The 22,001-nt window shown below is 69.4% G+C and overlaps 1 protein-coding gene across 2 annotated transcripts in view; it reads left to right on the top strand.

Moving 5' to 3' along the window:
• FLNC (filamin C) overlaps positions 1-22,001 on the top strand; it is a 39,222-nt gene that overhangs the window by 2,948 nt on the left and 14,273 nt on the right. For both annotated transcript variants that reach the window (XM_068943189.1, XM_068943103.1), the window contains exons 2-28: positions 166-414; positions 2,577-2,674; positions 3,462-3,612; positions 4,669-4,787; positions 4,940-5,017; positions 5,599-5,761; positions 6,444-6,644; positions 7,277-7,414; positions 7,516-7,642; positions 8,164-8,300; positions 9,163-9,356; positions 10,175-10,288; positions 10,371-10,514; positions 10,738-10,861; positions 10,944-11,104; positions 12,294-12,384; positions 12,463-12,632; positions 13,747-13,864; positions 14,629-14,891; positions 15,710-16,307; positions 17,028-17,201; positions 17,814-17,976; positions 18,378-18,538; positions 19,275-19,442; positions 19,842-19,965; positions 20,053-20,209; positions 21,062-21,251. In XM_068943189.1, coding sequence (XP_068799290.1) covers positions 166-414; positions 2,577-2,674; positions 3,462-3,612; positions 4,669-4,787; positions 4,940-5,017; positions 5,599-5,761; positions 6,444-6,644; positions 7,277-7,414; positions 7,516-7,642; positions 8,164-8,300; positions 9,163-9,356; positions 10,175-10,288; positions 10,371-10,514; positions 10,738-10,861; positions 10,944-11,104; positions 12,294-12,384; positions 12,463-12,632; positions 13,747-13,864; positions 14,629-14,891; positions 15,710-16,307; positions 17,028-17,201; positions 17,814-17,976; positions 18,378-18,538; positions 19,275-19,442; positions 19,842-19,965; positions 20,053-20,209; positions 21,062-21,251 — 4,575 coding nt within the window. The remainder of the gene's footprint in view (positions 1-165; positions 415-2,576; positions 2,675-3,461; positions 3,613-4,668; positions 4,788-4,939; positions 5,018-5,598; positions 5,762-6,443; positions 6,645-7,276; positions 7,415-7,515; positions 7,643-8,163; positions 8,301-9,162; positions 9,357-10,174; positions 10,289-10,370; positions 10,515-10,737; positions 10,862-10,943; positions 11,105-12,293; positions 12,385-12,462; positions 12,633-13,746; positions 13,865-14,628; positions 14,892-15,709; positions 16,308-17,027; positions 17,202-17,813; positions 17,977-18,377; positions 18,539-19,274; positions 19,443-19,841; positions 19,966-20,052; positions 20,210-21,061; positions 21,252-22,001) is intronic.

The raw sequence follows: 22,001 nt of genomic DNA, 5'->3' as shown, positions 1-22,001 counted from the left end.
CTGTGGGGTGCCAGGGTCCCCCGGCACGGTCCAGCAGGGTGCCAGGCACAGGGGTGCCGTGGGGTTCCCCCGAGGTGGGCAGAGGGGCGCTGGGGGGCCGGCGGGGGCGCGCCGGGGCGCGGGGCCGGCGCCCGGCGGCCTCGCTGAGCGCCCGCGCGCCCGCAGACAGCAAGGCCATCGTGGACGGGAACCTGAAGCTGATCCTGGGGCTCATCTGGACGCTCATCCTGCACTACTCCATCTCCATGCCCATGTGGGAGGACGAGGACGAGGAGGACGCGCGGCGGCAGACCCCCAAGCAGCGCCTGCTCGGCTGGATCCAGAACAAGGTGCCCCAGCTGCCCATCACCAACTTCAACCGCGACTGGCAGGACGGCAAAGCCCTGGGCGCCCTGGTGGACAACTGCGCCCCCGGTGAGCGGGGGGACGGGGTCGGGGAGGGGGGGAGCGGGCGCTGCAGCCTGGGCGTGGGGCACAGCTGCATGGCGGGGGGACGGCGGGGGGCTCTGCGCCCCTGGGCACGATGCGTGGTGGGCATGGAGGGGATGGGGGGGCTCTGCACCCCTGGGCACGATGCGTGGTGGGCATGGAGGGGATGGGGGGGCTCTGCACCCCTGGGCACGATGCGTGGTGGGCATGGGGGCACGGAGGGGATGGGGGGGCTCTGCACCCCTGGGCACGATGCGTGGTGGGCACGGAGGGGATGGGGGGGCTCTGCACCCCTGGGCACGATGCGTGGTGGGCATGGGGGCACGGAGGGGACGGGGGGGCTCTGCACCCCTGGGCACGATGCGTGGTGGGCATGGAGGGGATGGGGGGGCTCTGCACCCCTGGGCACGATGTGTGGTGGGCATGGGGGCACGGAGGGGACGGGGGGGCTCTGCGCCCCTGGGCACGATGTGTGGTGGGCATGGGGGCACGGAGGGGACGGGGGGGCTCTGCGCCCCTGGGCACGATGTGTGGTGGGCATGGGGGCACGGAGGGGACGGGGGGGCTCTGCACCCCTGGGCACGATGCGTGGTGGGCATGGGGGCATGGGGGGGTTGAGGGGGCTCTGCACCCCTGGGCACGATGCGTGGTGGGCATAGAGGGGATGGGGGGGCTCTGTGCCCCTGGGCACGATGCGTGGTGGGCATGGGGGCACGGAGGGGATGGGGGGGCTCTGCACCCCTGGGCACGATGCGTGGTGGGCATAGAGGGGATGGGGGGGCTCTGTGCCCCTGGGCACGATGCGTGGTGGGCACGGAGGGGATGGGGGGGCTCTGCACCCCTGGGCACGATGCGTGGTGGGCATGGGGGCACGGAGGGGATGGGGGGGCTCTGCACCCCTGGGCACGATGTGTGGTGGGCATGGGGGCATGGAGGGGATGGGGGGGGCTCTGCACCCCTGGGCACGATGGATGGTGGGCATGGAGGGGATGGGGGGGCTCTGCACCCCTGGGCACGATGCGTGGTGGGCATGGGGGCACGGAGGGGATGGGGGGGGCTCTGCACCCCTGGGCACGATGCGTGGTGGGCATGGGGGCATGGAGGGGATGGGGGGGGCTCTGCACCCCTGGGCACGATGCATGGTGGGCATGGGGGCACGGAGGGGACGGGGGGGCTCTGCACCCCTGGGCACGATGGATGGTGGGCATGGAGGGGATGGGGGGGCTCTGCACCCCTGGGCACGATGCGTGGTGGGCATGGGGGCACGGAGGGGATGGGGGGGCTCTGCACCCCTGGGCACGATGGATGGTGGGCATGGAGGGGATGGGGGGGCTCTGCACCCCTGGGCACGATGCGTGGTGGGCATGGGGGGACGGGAGGGCTCTGCACCCCTGGGCACGATGCATGGTGGGCATGGGGGCACGGAGGGGATGGGGGGGGCTCTGCACCCCTGGGCACGATGTGTGGTGGGCACGGAGGGGATGGGGGGGCTCTGCACCCCTGGGCACGATGCGTGGTGGGCATGGAGGGGATGGGGGGGCTCTGCACCCCTGGGCACGATGCATGGTGGGCACGGAGGGGATGGGGGGGCTCTGCGCCCCTGGGCACGATGCGTGGTGGGCATGGGGGCACGGAGGGGACGGGGGGGCTCTGCACCCCTGGGCACGATGCGTGGTGGGCACAGGGGGACACTGTGCCCTGGCATGGGGCACAGGTGCATGGGGCGACTCTGCAGGGTGTGGGGGGCCCAGGGGGGCTCTGCATAATGCATGGGGGGCACGGGGGCTATGGGGGGCCCAGGGGGGCTCTGCACCCCTATGCATGATGCAGGAGGGGCATGGGGGCTATGGGGGGCCCACGGGGTACGGGGCTATGGGGGGGCTCTGCACACCTGTGCACTATGTATGAGGACTGTGGGGGGGGGGCTCTGCACCCCTAAGCATGATGCACGGGGGGCCCAGGAGTGCAGGGGGGCTCTGCACCCCCGGACACGCAGCTCTGCACCCCTGGTCAGTGGGCATGGTGCATGGGGGCAGGAAGAGGGGGGGACCCTGCGGGCTCTGCAGTTGGGGGGCACGCCCCCCCGCCACAGCACGGCCGCCCGGGTGCTGGGGGGCCCCCGCTGAGGGTGGTCCTCGCCGCCGCAGGCCTGTGCCCGGACTGGGAGAGCTGGGACCCCAGCCAGCCGGTGCAGAACGCCCGCGAGGCCATGCAGCAGGCCGACGACTGGCTCGGCGTGCCCCAGGTCCGGGGGCGCCGGGGGGCCGGCCGCGGGGTCCTCGCGCTGCCGAGGGGTCCCCGAGGGCTCACGGAGGGGTCCCTGGACAGCACCTAGGGCTCAGGGGGCCCTGGGGGGCACGGGGGGAGGTCTTTGGGGGATAAAGGGGGTCCCTGGGCTGTTGCTGGGCACAGAGGGGTCTCGGGGGGGCAGAGGGGTCCCTGGAGGCACGGGAGGGTCTTTGGGGGATAAAGGGGGTCCCTGGGGTGTCCCTGGGGGGCAGGGGAGTCCCTGGGGGTCAGAGGGGTCCCTAGGGGGTCCATGGACACGGGGGGGGGTATTGGGGAGGTAAAGGGAGTCCCTGGGGTGTCCCTGGGCCCAGAGGGGTCTCTGGGGGTCAGAGGGGTCCCTGGGGGGACACAGGAGGGTCTTTGGGAGATAAAGGGGGTCCCCAGGGTGTCCCTGGGCACAGAAGGGTCTCTGGGGGTCAGAGGGGTCCCTGGGGGGACACAGGAGGGTCTTTGGGAGATAAAGGGGGTCCCCAGGGTGTCCCTGGGCACAGAAGGGTCTCTGGGGGTCAGAGGGGTCCCTAGGGGGTCCCTGGACATGGGAGGGGTGTTTGGGAGGTAAAGGGGGTCCCTGGGGTGTCCCTGGGGGCTCCCTGGACATGGAGGGGTTTTGGGGGGATAAAGGGGGTCCCCAGGGTGTTCCTGGGCACAGGTGGATCCTTGGGGGGCAGAGGGGTCCCTGGGGGATCCCTGAACGTGGACGGGTCTTTGGGGGGTGCCCGCTGACAGCCGTGTCCCGCGCCCAGGTCATCGCCCCGGAGGAGATCGTGGACCCCAACGTGGACGAGCACTCGGTCATGACCTACCTGTCGCAGTTCCCCAAGGCGAAGCTGAAGCCGGGCGCCCCGCTGCGCTCCAAGCAGCTCAACCCCCGCAAGGCGCGCGCCTACGGGCCAGGTGGGTGCCCGCGGCGGCGAGCTGCTGGGTGCTGGGTGCAAGGCTCCCGGTCCCTGTCACGGGGTCCTTGGTGCTGGGTGCCTGGTGTCAGGTCCCTGGCACAGGGAGCGGTGGGTGCTAGGTGGTAGGTGCTGGGTTGGTACCATCTGGGTGCTGCATGCGTGCTGAGCCCTGGGTACCCTGTGCACCCCAAGCCGGCGTGCTGAGCCCCGGGTGCCCCACGCACCCCGATCCTGGGCACTTTGTGCACCCCGAGCCAGTGTGCTGAGCCCCGGGTGCCCCATGCACCCTGAGCATTGCATGCTGAGCCCCGGGTGCCCCATGCACCCCCAAGTACTTCACGCTCAGCCCTGAGCACCCTGAGCCCTGGATACTGAGCCCTGGGTGCTCCATGAGCACCCTGAGCTCTGGGTGCTGAGCCCTGGGCACCCCCTGCACCCTGAGCACTGTGTGCTGAGCCCTGGGCACCCCCTGCACCCTAAGCACCCCAAGGCCTGGGTGCCCCATGCACCCTGAGGTCTGGGTGCTGAGCCCTGGGCACCCTGTGCACCTTGAGTATGCTTAGCTCTGGGTGCTGAGCCCTGGGTGCCCCATGCACCCCGAGTACTGCATGCTCAGCCCTGAGCACCCTGAGCCCTGGATACTGAGCCCTGGGTGCTCCTGAGCACTGTGTGCTGAGCCCTAGGCACCCCCTGCACCCTGAGCACCCCGAGCCCTGGGTGGCCCATGCACCCTGAGGTCTGGGTGCTGAGCCCTGGGCACCCCGTGCACCCTGAGCACGCTGAGGTCTGGGTGCTGAGCCCTGGGCACCCCGTGCACCCTGGGCACGCTGAGGTCTGGGTGCTGAGCCCTGGGCACCCCGTGCACCCTGAGCACGCTGAGCTCTGGGTGCTGAGCCCTGGGCACCCTGTGCACCCTGAGCACGCTGAGCTCTGGGTGCTGAGCCCTGGGCACCCTGTGCACCCTGAGCACGCTGAGCTCTGGGTGCTGAGCCCTGGGCACCCTGTGCACCCTGAGCACGCTGAGCTCTGGGTGCTGAGCCCCGGGTGCCCGCAGGGATCGAGCCCCATGGGAACATGGTGCTGAAGCCGGCGCAGTTCACGGTGGAGACCCTCGAGGCAGGCTTGGGCGAGGTGCTGGTCTACATCGAGGACCCCGAGGGCCACACCGAGGAGGTAGGACGGGGCAGCCCGGACGCCTGGGTTCCCACCCGGACCTGGGCTCAGCTCCCTGCTTGGGTGCTGATGCATGGGGCCAAGGGGTGCTGGAGCTGCCCCCTGGGTGCCTGGCCCCCTGCGTCACCCCCACTTTTGGGGTTCCCACGCAGGCCAAGGTGGTCCCCAACAACGACAAGAAGCGGACGTACTCCGTCACCTACGTGCCCAAGGTCGCCGGGCTGCACAAGGTGGGCGCTGGGGCAGAGGCTCGAGGTGCCCTCTGCGGGGTGGGGGGTGCTCCTTGATGGGACCCTAGGAGCAGTGTGAGGGGGTCCCTTGGGGGGGGGTCTCATTAGGGTTCCTGGGGGGGGGGGTTGCGCTGATGGGTCCCTGGGAGTCACTTGGGAGTCCCATTTGGGTCCCTGTTGGATATTGCATGGGGGGGTTCCTGGGAGGTCCCATCAGGGACTCTAGGGGAGTCCTTGGGGGGTCTTGGGGTGTCCCACTGGGGTCCTTGTTGGATATTGCATGGGGGGGTTCCTGGAGGGGGTCCCATTGGAGACTCGGAGGGTTCCCTGGAGTGGGTCTCTGGGTCCCATGCTCGGGGGTGGTCCTTTGGGGGTCCCATCAGGGTCCCTGTTGAATATTGCAATGGGGGGGGTCTCTGGGGGGGTCTCATTGGGGTCCCTCTTGGATGCGACCATAGGGGATCGCTTGGGGGCTCCCCGGGGGGTCTGTGTGGGATTTTGGGTGGGGGTTGCTGGCACAGGGCTGTGTGCTCCCGTGGCCGTGGGGGCTGGCGGTGCCCCTGACGCCCTCGCGCCCGCAGGTGACGGTGCTGTTCGCGGGGCAGAACATCGACAAGAGCCCCTTCGGCGTCACCGTGGGCATGGCCCTGGGCGACGCCAACAAGGTGACGGCCCGCGGCCCCGGCCTCGAGCCCCACGGCAACGTGGCCAACAAACCCACCTACTTCGACATCTACACCGCAGGTGGGCCCTGGCTCCACCGCGTCCCGGGACGGTGACCCTGGCGTCCTGCAGCACGTGGGGACGGGGCCACGGCTCCACGCTGCCCCATGGCAGTGGGGGGGGGGGGGGGTCATGGCAGGGTTCTGGCACGTTCAGGTGACACCAAGCCTGTGGCATTGCCATGGTGGGGATGTGGCATGTCCAGGTGGCACCAAAGCTGTGGCATTGCCATCATGGGGATGTGGCATGTCCAGGTGGCACCGAGCCCATGGTACTGCCATGGCGGGGATGTGGCATGTCCAGGTGGCACCAAGCCCGTGACATTGCCGTGGTGGGACGTGGCACGTCCAAATGCCACTGAGCCTGTGGAATTGCTCTGGTGGGGACATGGCCTGAGTGGGTGGCACTGAGCCTGTGGTATTGCCATGGTGGAGATGGGGCATGTCCAGGTGGCACCAAAGCTGTGGCATTGCCATCATGGGGATGTGGCATGTCCAGGTGGCACCGAGCCCGTGGCATTGCCATGACGGGGATGTGCAATATCCAGATGGCACCAAAGCTGTGGCATTGCTGTGGTGGGGACATGGCCTGTGTGGGTGGCCTGTGTGGGTGGCACTGAGCCTGTGGTATTGCCATGAGGGTCCAGGTGGCACTGAGGCCATGGTATTGCTGTGGCACTGAGGCCGTGTCCTCGCCCTGGCAGGGGCTGGCCCTGGCGACGTCGGGGTGGTGATCGTGGACCCACAGGGCCGGCGGGACACAGTGGAGGTGATGCTGGAGGACAAGGGGGACAACATCTACCGCTGCACCTACCGGCCCGTCCTCGAGGGGCCACACACAGTCTATGTCACCTACGCCGGCGCGCAGATCCCCAAGAGCCCCTTCACCGTCAACGTGGCTGAAGGTGAGGCTGTGGCCCCCTTGTGTCTGCGGTGTCCTCTGGCTCCCTCTGTCCCCAGGGTGTCCCCACGATCCCCAGGGTGTCCCCACGGCTCCCTCTGTCTCCAGGGTGTCCCCATAGTCTCCATTGTGTTCCCATGGTCCCTGTTGTGTCCCCATGGCTCCCTCCATCCCCATTGTGTCCCCATGGTCCTCAGGGTGTCCCTATAGCTCTCTCTGTCCCCATCGTGTTCCTACAGTCCCCAGGGTGTCCCCACAGTCTGCAGGGTGTCCCTGTGGCTCCCTCTGTCCCCAGGGTGTCCCCATGGTCCCCAGGGTGTCCCCAGGGTTCCCTCTGTCCCTAAGGTGGCCCCATGGTCCCCATTGTGTCCCCGTGGCTCCCTCTGTCCCCATTGTGTCCCCACGGTCCCCAGGGTGTCCCCATGGCTCCCACAGTCTCCAGGGTGTCCCCAGGGTCCACATAGTGTCGCCGTGGCTCCCTCTGTCCCCATTGTGTGCCCATGGTCCCCAGGGTGTCCCTGTGGTTCTCCCGGTCCCCAGGATGGTCCCGAGAAACCCCGTTCCCAGGGTGGGGCGCGGGGGCCGGGGGGGCGCCGCGGCCCCGGCGCGGGGCTGAGCGCCAGGCGTGCCCCGCAGCGTGCAACCCGGCGGCGTGCCGCGCCACGGGCCGCGGGCTGCAGCCCAAGGGCGTGCGCGTCAAGGAGGTGGCCGACTTCAAGGTGCACACCAAGGGCGCCGGCAGCGGGGACCTCAAGGTGCTCGTCAAGGGACCCAGTAAGTGGTGGGCACGCGGTTCCCCGCCGGTGCCCGGGCCGGGGGGAGGCAGCGGGACGCCCGTGGCGGGGCGGGCGGGCGCTGACGCCGTCCCCGCGCAGAGGGCACCGAGGAGCCGGTGAAGGTGCGGGAGGCGGGCGACGGCGTGTACGAGTGCGAGTACTACCCCGTGGTGCCCGGCAAGTACGTGGTGTCCATCACGTGGGGCGGCTACGCCATCCCCCGCAGGTGAGCAGCGCCCGCCGCTGGCGGGGGGGGCGTGCGGGGGGGCATGGGTGGGCGTGCAGGGTGTGCAGGGGACATGCATGGGCACGCAAAGGGTGTGCGTGGGTGTGCAAGGGGCATGCAGAGGTGCGCAAGGGGCGTACGTGGCACACGGGTGTGCAAGGGGTGTGCAGAGGTGTGCAAGGGGTGTGCATGGCATGCAAGGGTGTGCAAGGGGCACGCGGAGGTGTGCAAGGGGCACGCAGGGGTGTGCAAGGGGCAGACATGGCATGCAGGGGCGTGCAAGGAGCATGCAGCGGTGTACAAGGGATGTGCATGGCACAGGGGTGTGAAAAGGGCACGCAGGGGTGTGCAAGGGGCATGCGGAGGTGTGCAAGGGGCAGGCATGGCACACGGGTGTGCAAGGGGCGTGCAGAGGTGTGCAAGGGGTGCGCAGGAGGCACGCATGGGCAAGTGTAGGCACGCAGGGTGGCGTGCAGGGGTGCGCGTCGGTGTGCGAGCCCCGCACTGACCCCACGCCGCAGCCCCTTCGAGGTGCAGGTGGCGCCGGCGCCCGGCTCGCAGAAGGTGCGCGCCTGGGGCCCGGGGCTGGAGACGGGCATGGTGGGCAAGTCGGCCGATTTCGTGGTGGAGGCCATCGGCACCGAAGTGGGCACCCTGGGTGAGTGAGGGCAGGGATGCCCAGCGCCGTCCTCCCACGTCCCCGGCGGCGGGGGCAGAGGGGACATGGATGGGGGCATGGCGGTGTGAACATGGGAATGGACTGGGGGCAGGGACATGGGCATGGATTAGAGGGCACCATGGTGGGGATGTAGACATGGACTGGGGGGGACACCATGGTGGGGATGTGGGCCTGGACCAGGGTACACCATGGCAGGGACTTGGGAACAGACCGGGGGCACCATGCTGGGGACATGGGCCCGGAGGAGGGGACATGGTGGTGGGCATGGATCAGGGGTGCACCATGATGGGGAAGTGGGCACATATTGGGTGAACCATGGTGGGGACATGGGCATGGACCAGGGTGCACCATGGTGGGGGCATGGGCACAGATTGGGGTGCACCATGGTGGGGACGTGGGCATGGACCAGGGTGCACCATGGTGGGGACATGGGCATGGACCAGGGTGCACCATGGTGGGGGCATGGGCACAGATTGGGGTGCACCATGGTGGGGACGTGGGCATGGACCAAGGTGCACCATGGTGGGGACATGGGCATGGACCAGGGTGCACCATGGTGGGGGCATGGGCACAGATTGAGGTGCACCATGGTGGGGACATGAGCCCAGATGAGGAGCCACCATCCCCTAGGGACGTAGGCTTGTATAGGGGGTCACCGTGATGGGCCTACATGCCCAGGTTGGAGGCCGCCACACTTGGGATGTGGCCCATGTTGGGGGTTCACCACGCTGGGGCCACGTGCTCAGGCCAGAGGCCACCTTGCTGGGTGCCACCCACCGAGGTGGCCGGGCGCTGCCTTGCCGGGGTGCCGGGTGCCATGGCCCGTCCGCCGCTCCCGCAGGCTTCTCCATCGAGGGCCCGTCGCAGGCCAAGATCGAGTGCGACGACAAGGGCGACGGCTCGTGCGACGTGCGCTACTGGCCCACGGAGCCGGGCGAGTACGCCGTGCACGTGGTGTGCGACGACGAGGACATCAAGGACAGCCCCTTCATCGCGCACATCCTGCCCGCCGCGCACGACTGCTTCCCCGAGAAGGTAGCGCCTGGCCGCCCCGGCCCCCTCGGGCATGCGGGTGCTGTCCTCTGTGTCCCCTCTGTATCCCCCTGTCCGGGCAGCTGCCTTGCCCTGGCACCCTCTGCCCCACGGCCTCGGGCGACAACCCCCTCCGGGCACCCCTGCACCCCAGGGGCAGAATCTGTCTGAGCACCCCTGCACCCCAGGGCCCTGCTTCCCATCCCGGCACCCGCTGCACCCTGGGGCCCCGCTCCCCATCCCAGCACCCCTGCGCCCCCTGTTCCCCTTGCACCCCGGGGCCCCGCTCCCCATCCCGGCACTCCCTGCACCCTGGGGACCCCGCTCCCCATCCTGGCACCCCTGCTCCTCCTGCACCCCAGGGCCCCACTCCCCATCCCAGCACCCTGCACCTGGGGCACCCTGGGGCCCTGCTCCCCATCCTGGCACCCCTGCTCCCCCTGTACCCCGGGGCCCTGCTCCCCATCCCAGCACCCACTGCACCCCGGAGACCCCGCTCCCTGTCCAAGCACCCCTGCACCCCCTGCACCCCGGGGACCCCTCTCCCCATCCCGGCACCCCTGCACCCCCGGCACCCCAGGGCCCTGCTCCCCATCCCAGCACCCCTGCACCCCGGGGCCCCACTCCGCACCCCTGCGCCTGCTGCACCCCGGGGCCCCGCTCCCCATCCCAGCACCCTGCATCCCTGCAGCTCCCCCCTGCACCCCCGGACGCGGGCTGCCCCATGCCCCTGGGGTCCCCTGGCACCCACCTGCCCGGGGGCCTGGTGCGTGTGTTGGGGGGGGGGGGCGAGGGCGCCCCCCTGACGCCCTGGTCCGCAGGTGAAGGCCTTCGGGCCGGGGCTGGAGCCCACGGGCTGCATCGTGGACAAGCCGGCCGAGTTCACCATCGACACGCGGGGCGCCGGCAAGGGCGACCTCAAGCTCTACGCCCAGGTAGGGCGCCGGGCACGGGCGGCGCGGCGGGTGCTGGGGGGTGCCGGGCGCCCTGCCCTGCCTCACCGCTGCCGCCCCGCAGGACGCAGAGGGCTTCCCCATCGACATCAAGGTGAAGGACAACGGCGATGGCACCTACCACTGCGTCTACGTGCCCACCAAGCCCATCAAGCACACCGTCATCGTCACCTGGGGGGGCGTCAACACCCCCCGCAGCCCCTTCCGCGTGCGTGTGCCGGGACATCCCTGGGGGGGCACGGGACCGGGCGTGTAGGGTGGTGGGGACACGGTGCTGGAGGACGCTGGGCATGGGGACAAGGTGCCGGGGCTGGAGACGCTGGGCATGGGGACGGGGTGCTGGGGATGGAGATGCTGGGCATGGGGACGGGGTGCTGGGGATGGGGACAGGGCGCCCCGGGCACCCGGTGGTGACGTGCCCGCGCCCGCAGGTGAACGTGGGCGAGGGCAGCCACCCGGGCAAGGTGAAGGTGTACGGGCCAGGCGTGGAGAAGACGGGGCTCAAAGCCAACGAGCCCACCTACTTCACGGTGGACTGCAGCGAGGCCGGGCAAGGTGGGTGCCGCGGGAGCGGGAGCGGGCCGGGGGGTCCCGGCCGCGGGGTCAGACACCCCCGGCGCTGACGGCGACCTTGCAGGGGACGTGAGCATCGGGATCAAGTGCGCCCCTGGCGTGGTGGGGCCGCTCGAGGCCGACATCGACTTCGACATCATCAAGAACGACAACGACACGTTCACGGTGAAGTACACGCCGCCCGGCGCCGGGCTCTACACCATCATGGTGCTCTTCGCCAACCAGGTACCGTGCACCCGGCCCCTCCTGCTTGCACCCCGGCACCCTGCCCTGCACCCTGCAGGTCCTCCTCCGTGCCTGGCACCCTGCCCTGCACCCCAGATCCCCTTGTCCTTGCCTGGCACCATGCACCCTGCACCCCCGCACCTTGCCTTGCACCCTGGGTGCCCACCTCTGTCTCTGCCACCCTGCTCTGCACCCCAGGGCACCCTGCCCTGCGCCCCAGATCCCCTCCTCTGTGCCTGGCACCATGCACCCAGCACCCGAGGGCACCCTGCCTTGCACCCCAGATCCCCTTGTCCTTGCCTGGCACCATGCACCCTGCACCCCTGCAACCTACCTTGCACACTGGGTGCCCACCTCCGTCTCTGCCACCCTGCTCTGCACCCCAGGGCACCCTGCCCTGCGCCCCAGATCCCCTCCTCTGTGCCTGGCACCATGCACCCTGCCTTGCACGCTGGGTGCCCACCTCCGTCTCTGCCACCCTGCTCTGCACCCCAGGGCACCCTGCCCTGCGCCCCAGATCCCCTCCTCTGTGCCTGGCACCATGCACCCTACCTTGCACGCTGGGTGCCCACCTCCGTCTCTGCCACCCTGCTCTGCACCCCAGGGCACCCTGCCCTGCGCCCCAGATCCCCTCCTCTGTGCCTGGCACCATGCACCCTGCCTTGCACGCTGGGTGCCCACCTCCGTCTCTGCCACCCTGCTCTGCACCCCAGGGCACCCTGTCCTGCTCCCCAGATCTCCTTCTCCTTGCCTGGCACCATGCACCCAGCACCCCTGCACCCTGGGCACCGTGTGTGCACCCTGGGTGGCCCCCTCCCTGCCTGGCACCCTGCACCCCAGGGCGCCTTCTTCCCTGTCCCCACGTGTGTCTGTGTCCCCTAGCGGTGCCCTTGTCCCCTGGCAGCGTCACTCTCTGGCCTTGCTCCCCACGTCCCTTGGCAGCATCCCCTGTCCCCGGGCCGGGCCGCTCTCTGGCAGCGTCGCCCTGTCTCCCGCAGTGTCCTTTGCGACTTTGTGGTGTCCCCTGTCCCGGGCAGCTTTGTCCTCACCCCCCCCCCCCTCGCCACCCCGTCCCCATGCCACGGCCCTCATCTCTGGCAGCGTCCCCCTCCTGCAGCGGCGCCCCTCGTCCCCTGCAAGCCCCCCGCGGTGGCCCGGGGCTCACCCGGCGGCGGGCGTCTCTCCGCAGGAGATCCCCAGCAGCCCCTTCCGCATCAAGGTGGACCCGTCCCACGACGCCAGCAAGGTCAAGGCGGAGGGGCCCGGGCTCTGCCGCACCGGTGAGGGGCCGGGGGGCCGGGGCGGGCGGGCGGGTGGGCGGCGGGGGGCTCCCGGCGGGTGCTGACGGTGCCGCGCAGGCGTGGAGGTGGGCAAGCCCACCCACTTCACGGTGCACACGAAGGGCGCCGGCAAGGCCAAGCTGGACGTGCAGTTCGCCGGGCCGGGGAAGGGCCCGGCCGTGCGCGACTTCGAGGTCATCGACAACCACGACTACTCCTACACCGTCAAGTACACCGCGCTGCAGCAGGTCAGCACCCCCTGAGCTGCCAGTACCAACCCCTGGGCACCCCTCGGGGCTCCCAAACCCCCCTGGGCACCCCTCGGGGCTCCTGACCCACCCTGACCCCCCTGGGCACCCCTCAGGGCTCCCAAACCCCCCTGGGCACCCCTTGGGGCTCCTGACCCATCCTGGCACCCCTGGGCACCCCCTGGGGCTCCCAAACCCCCCTGGGCACCCCTCGGGGCTCCTGACCCTCCCATGGCACCCCTGGGCACCCCCTGGGGCTCCCAAACCCCCCTGGGCACCCCTTGGGGCTCCTGACCCATCCGGCACCCCTGGGCACCCCCTGGGGCTCCCAAACCCCCCTGGGCACCCCTTAGGGCTCCCGACCCACCCTGGCACCCCTGGGCACCCCTTGAGGCTCCCAAACCCCCCATGGCACCCCTCAGGGCTCCTGACCCTCACCAGGCACCCTTGGGTACCCCTCGAGGCTCCCAAATCCCCCAGGTACCCCTGGGCTCCCCTCAGGGCTCCTGATCCCCCCCATGGCACCCATGGGCACCCTTCAGGGCTCCCAAACCCCCCATGACACCCCTTGGGGCTCCTGATCCCCCCTAGGCACCCCTGGGCACCCCTCGGGGCTCCTGACCCTCCTGGGCACCCCTTGGGGCTCCTGACCCTCCCATGGTCCTGACCCCTTGGGGCTCCTAAATCCCCCAGGTACCCCTTGTGCTTCCTGACCCCCACCATGGCACCCCTGGGCACCCTTCAGGGCTCCTGACCCCCCAGGCACCTCTGGGCACTCCTTGTTGCTCCCAACACCCACCCCAGCACCCCCGAGCACCTCTTGGGGCTCCTGACCCCCCCCAGGCATCTCCCAGGCTCCCAACCCCCCCCCCCACGAATCCCTGTGGACAGCTACCCCCCCCCAGGCACCCGACACCCCTGAGCACCCCCAGGTAGCCCCTGGGCACCCCTAGGCACCTTCCTGTCCTCCAAACCCCCTGGGTGTCCCTCAAAATCTTCCCCCCCCCCCAACTCCTACCATACCCCTGGGGCACCCTCGCCCAGTGCCCCGGGCGAGTGCGGGCCCCTCCTGCCCCCCCTGGCTGGCACCCTGAGGCGCCCGTGGTCCCCGCAGGGTAACATGGCCGTGGTGGTCACCTACGGAGGCGACCAGGTGCCCAAGAGCCCCTTCGCCGTCAGCGTGGCGCCCGCCCTGCAGCTCGGCAAGGTCAAAGTGCAGGGGCTCAACAGCAGTGAGTGCGGCACCCGGGGGGGCACCCCGGGGTGGGGGCACCCTGGCAGGGTTTGGGTCCCCGGGTATGGGGTGCACCTTGGGATGGGCGACACTCTGGCAGCGTGGTATGGGATCCCCAAGCATGCGGTGCAGCCCGAGGTGAGGGCACCTTGGTGGGGTTCGAGTCCCCCCAGGCATGGGGGCACCCTGGCCTGATGCACCCTGGCAGGATATGGGATCTCCCAGGCATGGGGTGCAGCCTGGGGTGGGGGCACCCTGGCAGGGTTAGGACCCCTGTGCATAGGGTGCACCCTGGGCTGATGCACCCTGGCAGGATATGGGATCTCCCAGGCATGGGGGGCAGCCTGGGGTGGGGGCACCCTGGCAGAGTTAGGACCCCTGTGCATAGGGTGCACCCTGGGCTGATGCACCCTGGCAGGATATGGGATCTCCCAGGCATGGGGTGCAGCCTGGGGTGGGGGCACCCTGGCAGAGTTAGGACCCCTGTGCATAGGGTGCACCCTGGGCTGATGCACCCTGGCAGGATATGGGATCTCCCAGGCATGGGGTGCAGCCTGGGGTGGGGGCACCCTGGCAGGGTTAGGACCCCTGTGCATAGGGTGCACCCTGGGCTGATGCACCCTGGCAGGATATGGGATCTCCCAGGCATGGGGGGCAGCCTGGGGTGGGGGCACCCTGGCAGGGCTTGGGCCCCCCCCCGAGCCAGGGCAGCCGTGCGGACCGGGGTGCCGGGGCGCCCGCCCTAATGCCGTGGCCCCGCAGAGGTGGACGTGGGCAAGGACCAGGAGTTCGCGGTGGACACGCACGGGGCCGGCGGGCAAGGCAAGGTGGAGGTGAAGATCACGTCGCCCTCGCGGCGCCCCATCCCCTGCAAGGTGGAGACGGGCTCCACCAGCGACACCCACACCGTCAAGTACATGCCCCCCGAGGAGGGGCCCTACAAGGTGGACGTCACCTACGACGGGCACCCCGTGCCCGGCAGCCCCTTCGCCGTCGAGGCCGTGCTGCCCCCCGACCCCTCCAAGGTGAGGACGGTGTCGCCCACCCACCTGCCCGTGTGGCGGCAACGTGGTGACACGCTCGCGGCGTGCGTGTGCACGGCTCTTGCACACCCAGCTTGCACGCTGGTCGCCCCGTGGTCACACGCTCCCCGCTCACGTGCACGCGTGCTGATTGTGCTGTGTGCGCGACTGCACGCACGCACGCTGCGCACGTACGTGCTCTGTGCACGCTCACGCTGCTTGCTCGTTGGTCACACGCTTCCTGCTCACGAGCGTGTGCTGATTGCGCTGGGCGCATGTGCAATTGCACAGGTGTATGCTGCACACGCATGTGCTCCATGCATGCTGACGCTGCTTGCTCATTGATCGCACCCTCCGCACATGTGTGCACGTGTGCTGATTGTGCGGAGCGCGGGTGCAATTGCACGTGCTTGCACTGTACACATGCACACTTCATGCACGCTCGCACTGCTCACTCATTGATCACACTCCCCACTCGTGTGCTAAGTGTGTGTGCAATTGCACGAGTGCTGCACACGCACACAGTCCATGTATGCTCCCACGCTTGCACACTGCTCGTGCACTCCCTGCTGACACGCATGCAGCGCTAGCACGTGGGCCGGCCGCACACCCAGCGTTTGCACACCCAGGCTGTCGTGCCCACGCTCCCAGCACACGCCGTGGCACGCGTGCCCCAGCCTTGCACGCGCAGAGCGCTCGCACGCTGAGCGCCTGCTCCCTGCCTGCCTGCCCGCACGTGCTGCTCACGCTCAGGTCGCTCGCACGCGTGCTGCTCGCACCCCTCGCGCGGTGAGGACGTGCTGACGGGCCCTCTCCCGCAGGTGTGCGCCTACGGGCCGGGGCTGCAGGGCGGCTTCGTGGGCACCCCGGCCCCCTTCACCATCGACACCAAGGGCGCCGGCACCGGCGGGCTGGGGCTGACGGTGGAGGGGCCGTGCGAGGCCAAGATCGAGTGCCAGGACAACGGCGACGGGTCGTGCTCGGTGTCCTACCTGCCCACGGAGCCGGGCGAGTACGCCATCAACATCCTCTTCGCCGACCACCACATCCCCGGCAGCCCCTTCAAGGCGGACGTCAAGCCGGTGTTTGACCCCAGCAAGGTGACGGCCAGCGGCCCCGGGCTGGAGCGCGGCAAGGCCGGCGAGGTGGCCACCTTCATGGTGGACTGCTCCAAAGCGGGCGACGCCGAGCTCACCATCGAGATCATCTCAGACTCGGGCGTCAAGGCCGAGGTGCTCATCCAGAACAACCGGGATGGCACCTACACCATCACCTACACACCCGCCTGCCCCGGCTCCTACACCATCACCATCAAGTACGGCGGGCACCCCGTGCCCAAGTTCCCCATCCGCGTCACCGTCGACCCTGCCATCGACACCAGCGGCATCAAGGTCTACGGCCCCGGCGTGGAGCCCCGAGGTGAGCGCTCTCCACCTGGTGCCCCACGCCCCCGCGCATGGGGGACCCCCTGGGCACTGTTACCCACCTCATCACAGGCACTGTCACATCCTCGCTGTGGGAGCTGTCACCTCCTCCCATGGGGACTCCTCACCTCCTCCCTGTGGGGGTCTGTTGTGTCTTCTCAGTGAGGACCATCACCTCCTCCGTGTAGGGACTATCACATCCTCCGCATGGGCACCCATCACCTTCTCCCCAAAGAGACTGAAACGTCCTCCCCATGGCAACCCATCACCTCTTCACCATAGGGGACCATCGCCTCCTCCCCGTGGTGACTGTCACATCCTTCCCATGGGCACCTGTCACCTTCTCCCCAAGAGACTATAAAGTTCTCCCCATGGGGACCCATCGCCTCCTCCCCATAGGGGACCATCATCTCCCCATGGGGACTGTCAACTCTTCTCAAAAGAGACCTGTCACCTCCTCCCCATGGGGATCTGTCACCTCCTCCCTATGGTGCCCATTGCCTCCATGGGGAGGTACTTCCAGCCCCAACTTTCTGCCCTCGCCCTGTTGCTCGGGTGCCATGGGGTGGCGGGACGGGGATGGGGATGGCTGGGGCATGGCCTGGGGGCAGCGGGGCAGGATGGAGGTGGGGGCAGGTCCTCTCCCGGGCCTCGGCCGAGCCAGGGGGTGCCGAGCCCCACGGAGGGGCTGACCCTGGCGGGTGCTGTGCCGCAGGGGTGCTGCGGGAGGTGAGCACCGAGTTCACGGTGGACGCCCGGGCGCTCACCAAGACCGGCGGGCCCCACGTGAAGGCCCGGGTGCTGAACCCCTCGGGTGCCAAGACGGACACCTACATCACCGACCACGGCGACGGCACCTACCGCGTCGGCTACACCCCCTACGAGGACGGTGAGCCCCACCTGGCTGGCGACCCCAGGCCCCCCCCAGTGGAGACCCCCAAACCCCTGGGAGGGACCCCGATCCCTCCAGCTGGGGGTCCCCCCAGTTTGGGACCCCTGATCCCCCCCAGCCAGGAATCCCCCCAAAATCTCCTAGCTTGGGACCCCCAAACCCTCCCAATCGGGGACCCCACTGGATTCCCCAAATTGGGAACACTCAAATCCCCCCAAAATCCCTCAGCCTGGGACCCCCCAAACCCTGCCAATCAGGGACCCCACTAGATTCTCCAAATCGGGGACCCCTAAGTCCCCTCAAATCCCCCCAAGTCCCCCAACCAGGGACCCCCAAACCCTCCCAATCAGGGACCCCACTGGATTCCCCAAATCGGGGACCCCCAAACCTCCCCCGCCAGAGATGCCTCCACAATCCTCTAGCTAAGGACCCCTCTCCAAGCCCCTCTGCAATCAGGGACCCCCCAGTTCCTCCACCCAGTTTTCCCCCGGCCAGGGACCCCCCCCCCCCAAACCCCCCCAGCCAGGGACCCTCCCGTCCCCCCGGGCTGCCCCGGCCGAGCCCCCTCGGGGGGACCCAGGCGTCCGGGGGCTGACGGCGCGCGCCCAGGCGTGCACCGCGTGGAGGTGACCTACGAGGACGTGGCGGTGCCCAAGAGCCCCTTCCGCGTGGCGGTGGCGGAGGGCTGCGACCCCAGCCGCGTGCGGGCCCACGGCCCCGGCCTCGAGGGCGGCCTCGTCAACAAGGCCAACCGCTTCACGGTGGAGACCAGGTAGGGACCGCCGGCGTCCCCCGGGCACTCGCGCACGGCGCACCTCTGTCCCCCTCCTTCCACGCTGGTGGCCACCTGCCATGCGCACAGCACCTCCGTCCCCTTGCCGTGGACGTGGGGCACCTCTGGTCCCATGCCCTGGATGGGACACCACGTCATGGCTGACCCAACCCCACCACCGGCGTGGCACCCTGTCTCCCCCGCCAGGAGCCGTGGTGTCCCCCCCCACCCCGCCGTGGCACCCCTGCCTGCTGCTGGCAACGAGTCCCAGTGCCACCCTGTCCCCTGCCATGTCCTGCCCCAACCCGTGGTCGCTGGCTCTGCCTGTCCTTGGGGACACTCTGGTGGGGGCCTTGTGGCCATGGGGTGCCCGGCCCCTCAGTGTCCCCCGTGTCCCCCAGGGGTGCAGGCACCGGGGGGCTGGGGCTGGCCATCGAGGGCCCCTCGGAGGCCAAGATGTCGTGCAAGGACAACAAGGACGGGAGCTGCACCGTGGAGTACATCCCCTTCACCCCCGGCGACTACGACGTCAACATCACCTTCGGCGGCCACCCCATCCCCGGTGCGCCGTGGGGACGGGGGCGGGGGGACAAGGGGTGGTAGGCGCTAGTGTGACTGAAGGGTGGAGGAAGGTGCTGGGTGCTGGTGGTTGTGGGATGGTGTTGGGTGCTGGTGGCACGCCTGTGAGCATGCTGCCACAGTGCTGACCCCCTGCTGTCTCTGTGCCCGTGGTGTCCCCATGTCCCTGCTGACCCCATGGCCCTGGTATCCCTGTGCCCATGCTGTCTCCGTGCCCGTGATGTCCCCATGCCCATGCTGATCCCCTGTCCTATGGTGTCCTCATGTCCATGTTGACCCTGCACCCCTGCTCACCCAGTGCCTGTGCTCACCCCCCACCTGTGTTGTCGCCTGCCCATGGTGTTCTCATGTCCATGTTGACCCCCTGCCCGTGCTGTCCCCATGTCTGTGGTGACCCCATGCCCATGCTGTGCCCAAGTTGTCCCCATACTGTCCCCAAGCCCATGCCGCTGGTGTCCCCCTGCCCATGCTTGTGGTGACCCCATGCCCATGCTGTGCCCAAGTTGTCCCCATACTCTATGCCCATGCCACTGGTGTCCCCCTGCCCATGCTGGCCCCATGCCTATGCTGACCCCTTGCCCATCTTGTCGCTGTGCCCATGTTGTCCCTGTGGCTGTGCTGTCCCTGTGCCCACACTGTCCCCATGCCTGTGCTGACCCCATGCTGATGCTGTCCCTGGTCCCATACTGTCCCGTGCTGACCGTGTCCCCATTCCCCAGGGAGCCCGTTCCGGGTGCCGGTGAAGGATGTGGTGGACCCCAGCAAGGTGAAGTGTTCGGGGCCGGGGCTGGGCCCCAGCGTGCGGGCCCGGGTGCCCCAGACCTTCACCGTGGACTGCAGCTCGGCGGGGCTGGCCCCCCTCGAGGTCACGCTGCTGGGCCCCTCCGGTACGTGGGCACCACAGGGGACGGTCATGGCAGGGGGTGGCACCTGCCCCACAGGGTGCTCTGCCCCACAGGGTGCTCTGTCCTAGAGGTATCCTGCCTAGAGGTGCTCTACCCCACCGGGCACCCTGCCCCATAGGATGCTCTGCCTGGTGGAGCCCCAACCCAAGGCTGCCCAGCCCCACAGGGTGCTCAGTCCCAGGGATGCTCTCCTCAGGGGTGCCCTGCCCCATGGGGTGTCCTGCCCCATAGGATGCTCTACCCGAGGAGTGCCAGCCCCATAGGGCAACCTGCCCCATGGGGTGCCCTTGCTAGGGGGTGCTCTCCACCATGGGATGCTCTCCACCATGGGGTGCTCTGCCCCTCGGGGTGCCCAGCCCCACTGACTGCCGGCGCCCGCAGGCCTGGCGGAGCCGGTGGAGGTGCGTGACAACGGGGACGGCACCCACAAGGTGAACTACACGCCGGCCACCGACGGGCCCTACACCGTGGCCGTCAAGTACGCCGACCAGGAGGTGCCGCGCAGGTGAGGGGCGCCGCGCCGGGGGGGGCTGGGGGTCGGGGTGGGGGCCCAGCCCCACTGACCCTGCACCCCGCCGCTCCCCTCCTCCAGCCCCTTCAAGATCAAGGTGCTGCCGGCCCACGACGCCAGCAAGGTGCGCGCCAGCGGGCCGGGGCTCAGCGCCAGCGGCATCCCGGCCAGCCTGCCCGTGGAGTTCACCATCGATGCCCGCGACGCCGGCGAGGGGCTGCTCACCGTCCAGATCCTGGTGAGCGCGCACCCATCCTGCACGGGGCTCAGCACCTGTGCATGGTGCAATGTCTGAGGGGGGGTGTCGGTTGTCCCTGGCACCCATCCTGCATGGGGCCGAGCTTCTGTGCATGGCGCAGTGTGGAGTGGGGTGTCACTGGCACCCATCCAGCACGGGGCTGAGCACCTGTGCATGATGCAGTATTGGGGGGGGGGGGCTTGTCACAGGCACCCATCCTGCACGGGGCTCTGCACCTGTGCATGGTGCAATGTCCTGGGGTGGGGGTGGGGGGTCCCTGGCACCCATCCTGCTTGGGGGCTGAGCCCTGTAAGGCATGGTGCAATGTCGGGGGGGTGTCCTTAGCACCCATCCTGCTTGGGGCTGAGCCCCTGAGCATGGTGCAATGTTTGTCAGGGTGTCCCTGGCACCCATCCTGCTTGGGGCTGAGCCCCTGAGCATGGTGCAATATCTCGGGGGGGGGGTGTCCTTGACACCCATCCTGCACAGGTGTTGAGCTCTGTAAGGCATGGAGCAATGTCAAGGGTGCAATGTCCTTAGCACCCATCCTGCGTGGGACTGAGCCCCTGTGCATGGTTGAGTGTTGAAGGGGGATGTCCTTAGCACCCATCCTGCTTGGGGCTGAGCCCCTGAGCATGGTGCAGTGTTTGTCAGGGTGTCCCTGGCACCCATCCTGCTTGGGGCTGAGCCCCTGAACATGGTTGAATGCTGGGGGTGGGTGTCCGTGACACCCATCCTGCACGGGGCTGAGCCCTGCAAGCTGTTCGGGTGCTGCCTCGGCACTGGCGTGGTGGGGTGCTCAGCCGCCCGCGGTGCCCGGGCCGCGGGTGCTGAGGCCGCCTGGTGCCGCAGGACCCCGAGGGGCAGCCCAAGAAGGCGGCGATCCGGGACAACGGGGACGGCACCTACACGGTGTCCTACGTGCCCGACCTGCCGGGGCGCTACACCATCACCATCAAGTACGGCGGCGACGAGATCCCCTTCTCGCCCTTCCGCATCCACGCCGTGCCCTCCGGCGACGCCAGCAAGTGCCTCGTCACAGGTGGGCCCTGCCCCGCGCCGCCCCCTGGCGTCCCCCCCCGCTGCCCCACCGTGTCCCCTGCTGCCCCATGGCATCCCCGCGCTACCCCTCGCCACCCCGCGCTGCCCCACGGCATCCCTGTGCCGCCACCCGGCATCCCCACGCATCCCCATGCTGCCCCATGGCATCCCTGTGCCACCCCATGGCATCCCCACGCATCCCTGCGCTGCCCCATGGCATCCCTGTGCCACCCCACAGCATCCCCACAGCATCCCTGTGCCGCCACCCGGCATCCCCATGGCATCCTCGTGCTGCGCCACGGCATCCCTGTGCCACCCCCAGCATCCCCACGGCATCCCTGTGCCGCCCTACGGCATCCCCATGGCATCCCCACACTGCTCCACAGCATCCCTGTGCCACCCCACAGCATCCCCACGCATCCCCACGCTGCCCCACGGGATCCCTGTGCCACCCCCTGGCATCCCCCTGGCATCCTTGTGCCACCCCATGGCATCCAAGTGCCACACCGCACAACATTCCCACAGCATCCCTGTGTCACCCCTCGGCATCCCTGTGCTGCCCCATAGACTCCCCATGGCATTCCTGCACTGCCCTATGGCATCCCTGTGCCACCCCACAGCATCCCCACAGCATTCCCACGCTGCCCCACAGCATCCCTGTACCACCCCACAGCATCCCCACGGCATCCCTGTGCCACCCCCCAGCATCCCCGCGCTGCCTCCCAGCATCCCTGTGCCACCCCTCAGCATC

This window comes from Struthio camelus, chromosome 1 (genome assembly GCF_040807025.1).
Source record: "Struthio camelus isolate bStrCam1 chromosome 1, bStrCam1.hap1, whole genome shotgun sequence".
Taxonomy (NCBI): Eukaryota; Metazoa; Chordata; class Aves; order Struthioniformes; family Struthionidae; genus Struthio; species Struthio camelus.
Note: the sequence above shows the minus strand (reverse complement) of the source record. Positions and strands in the feature narration are given on the sequence as shown.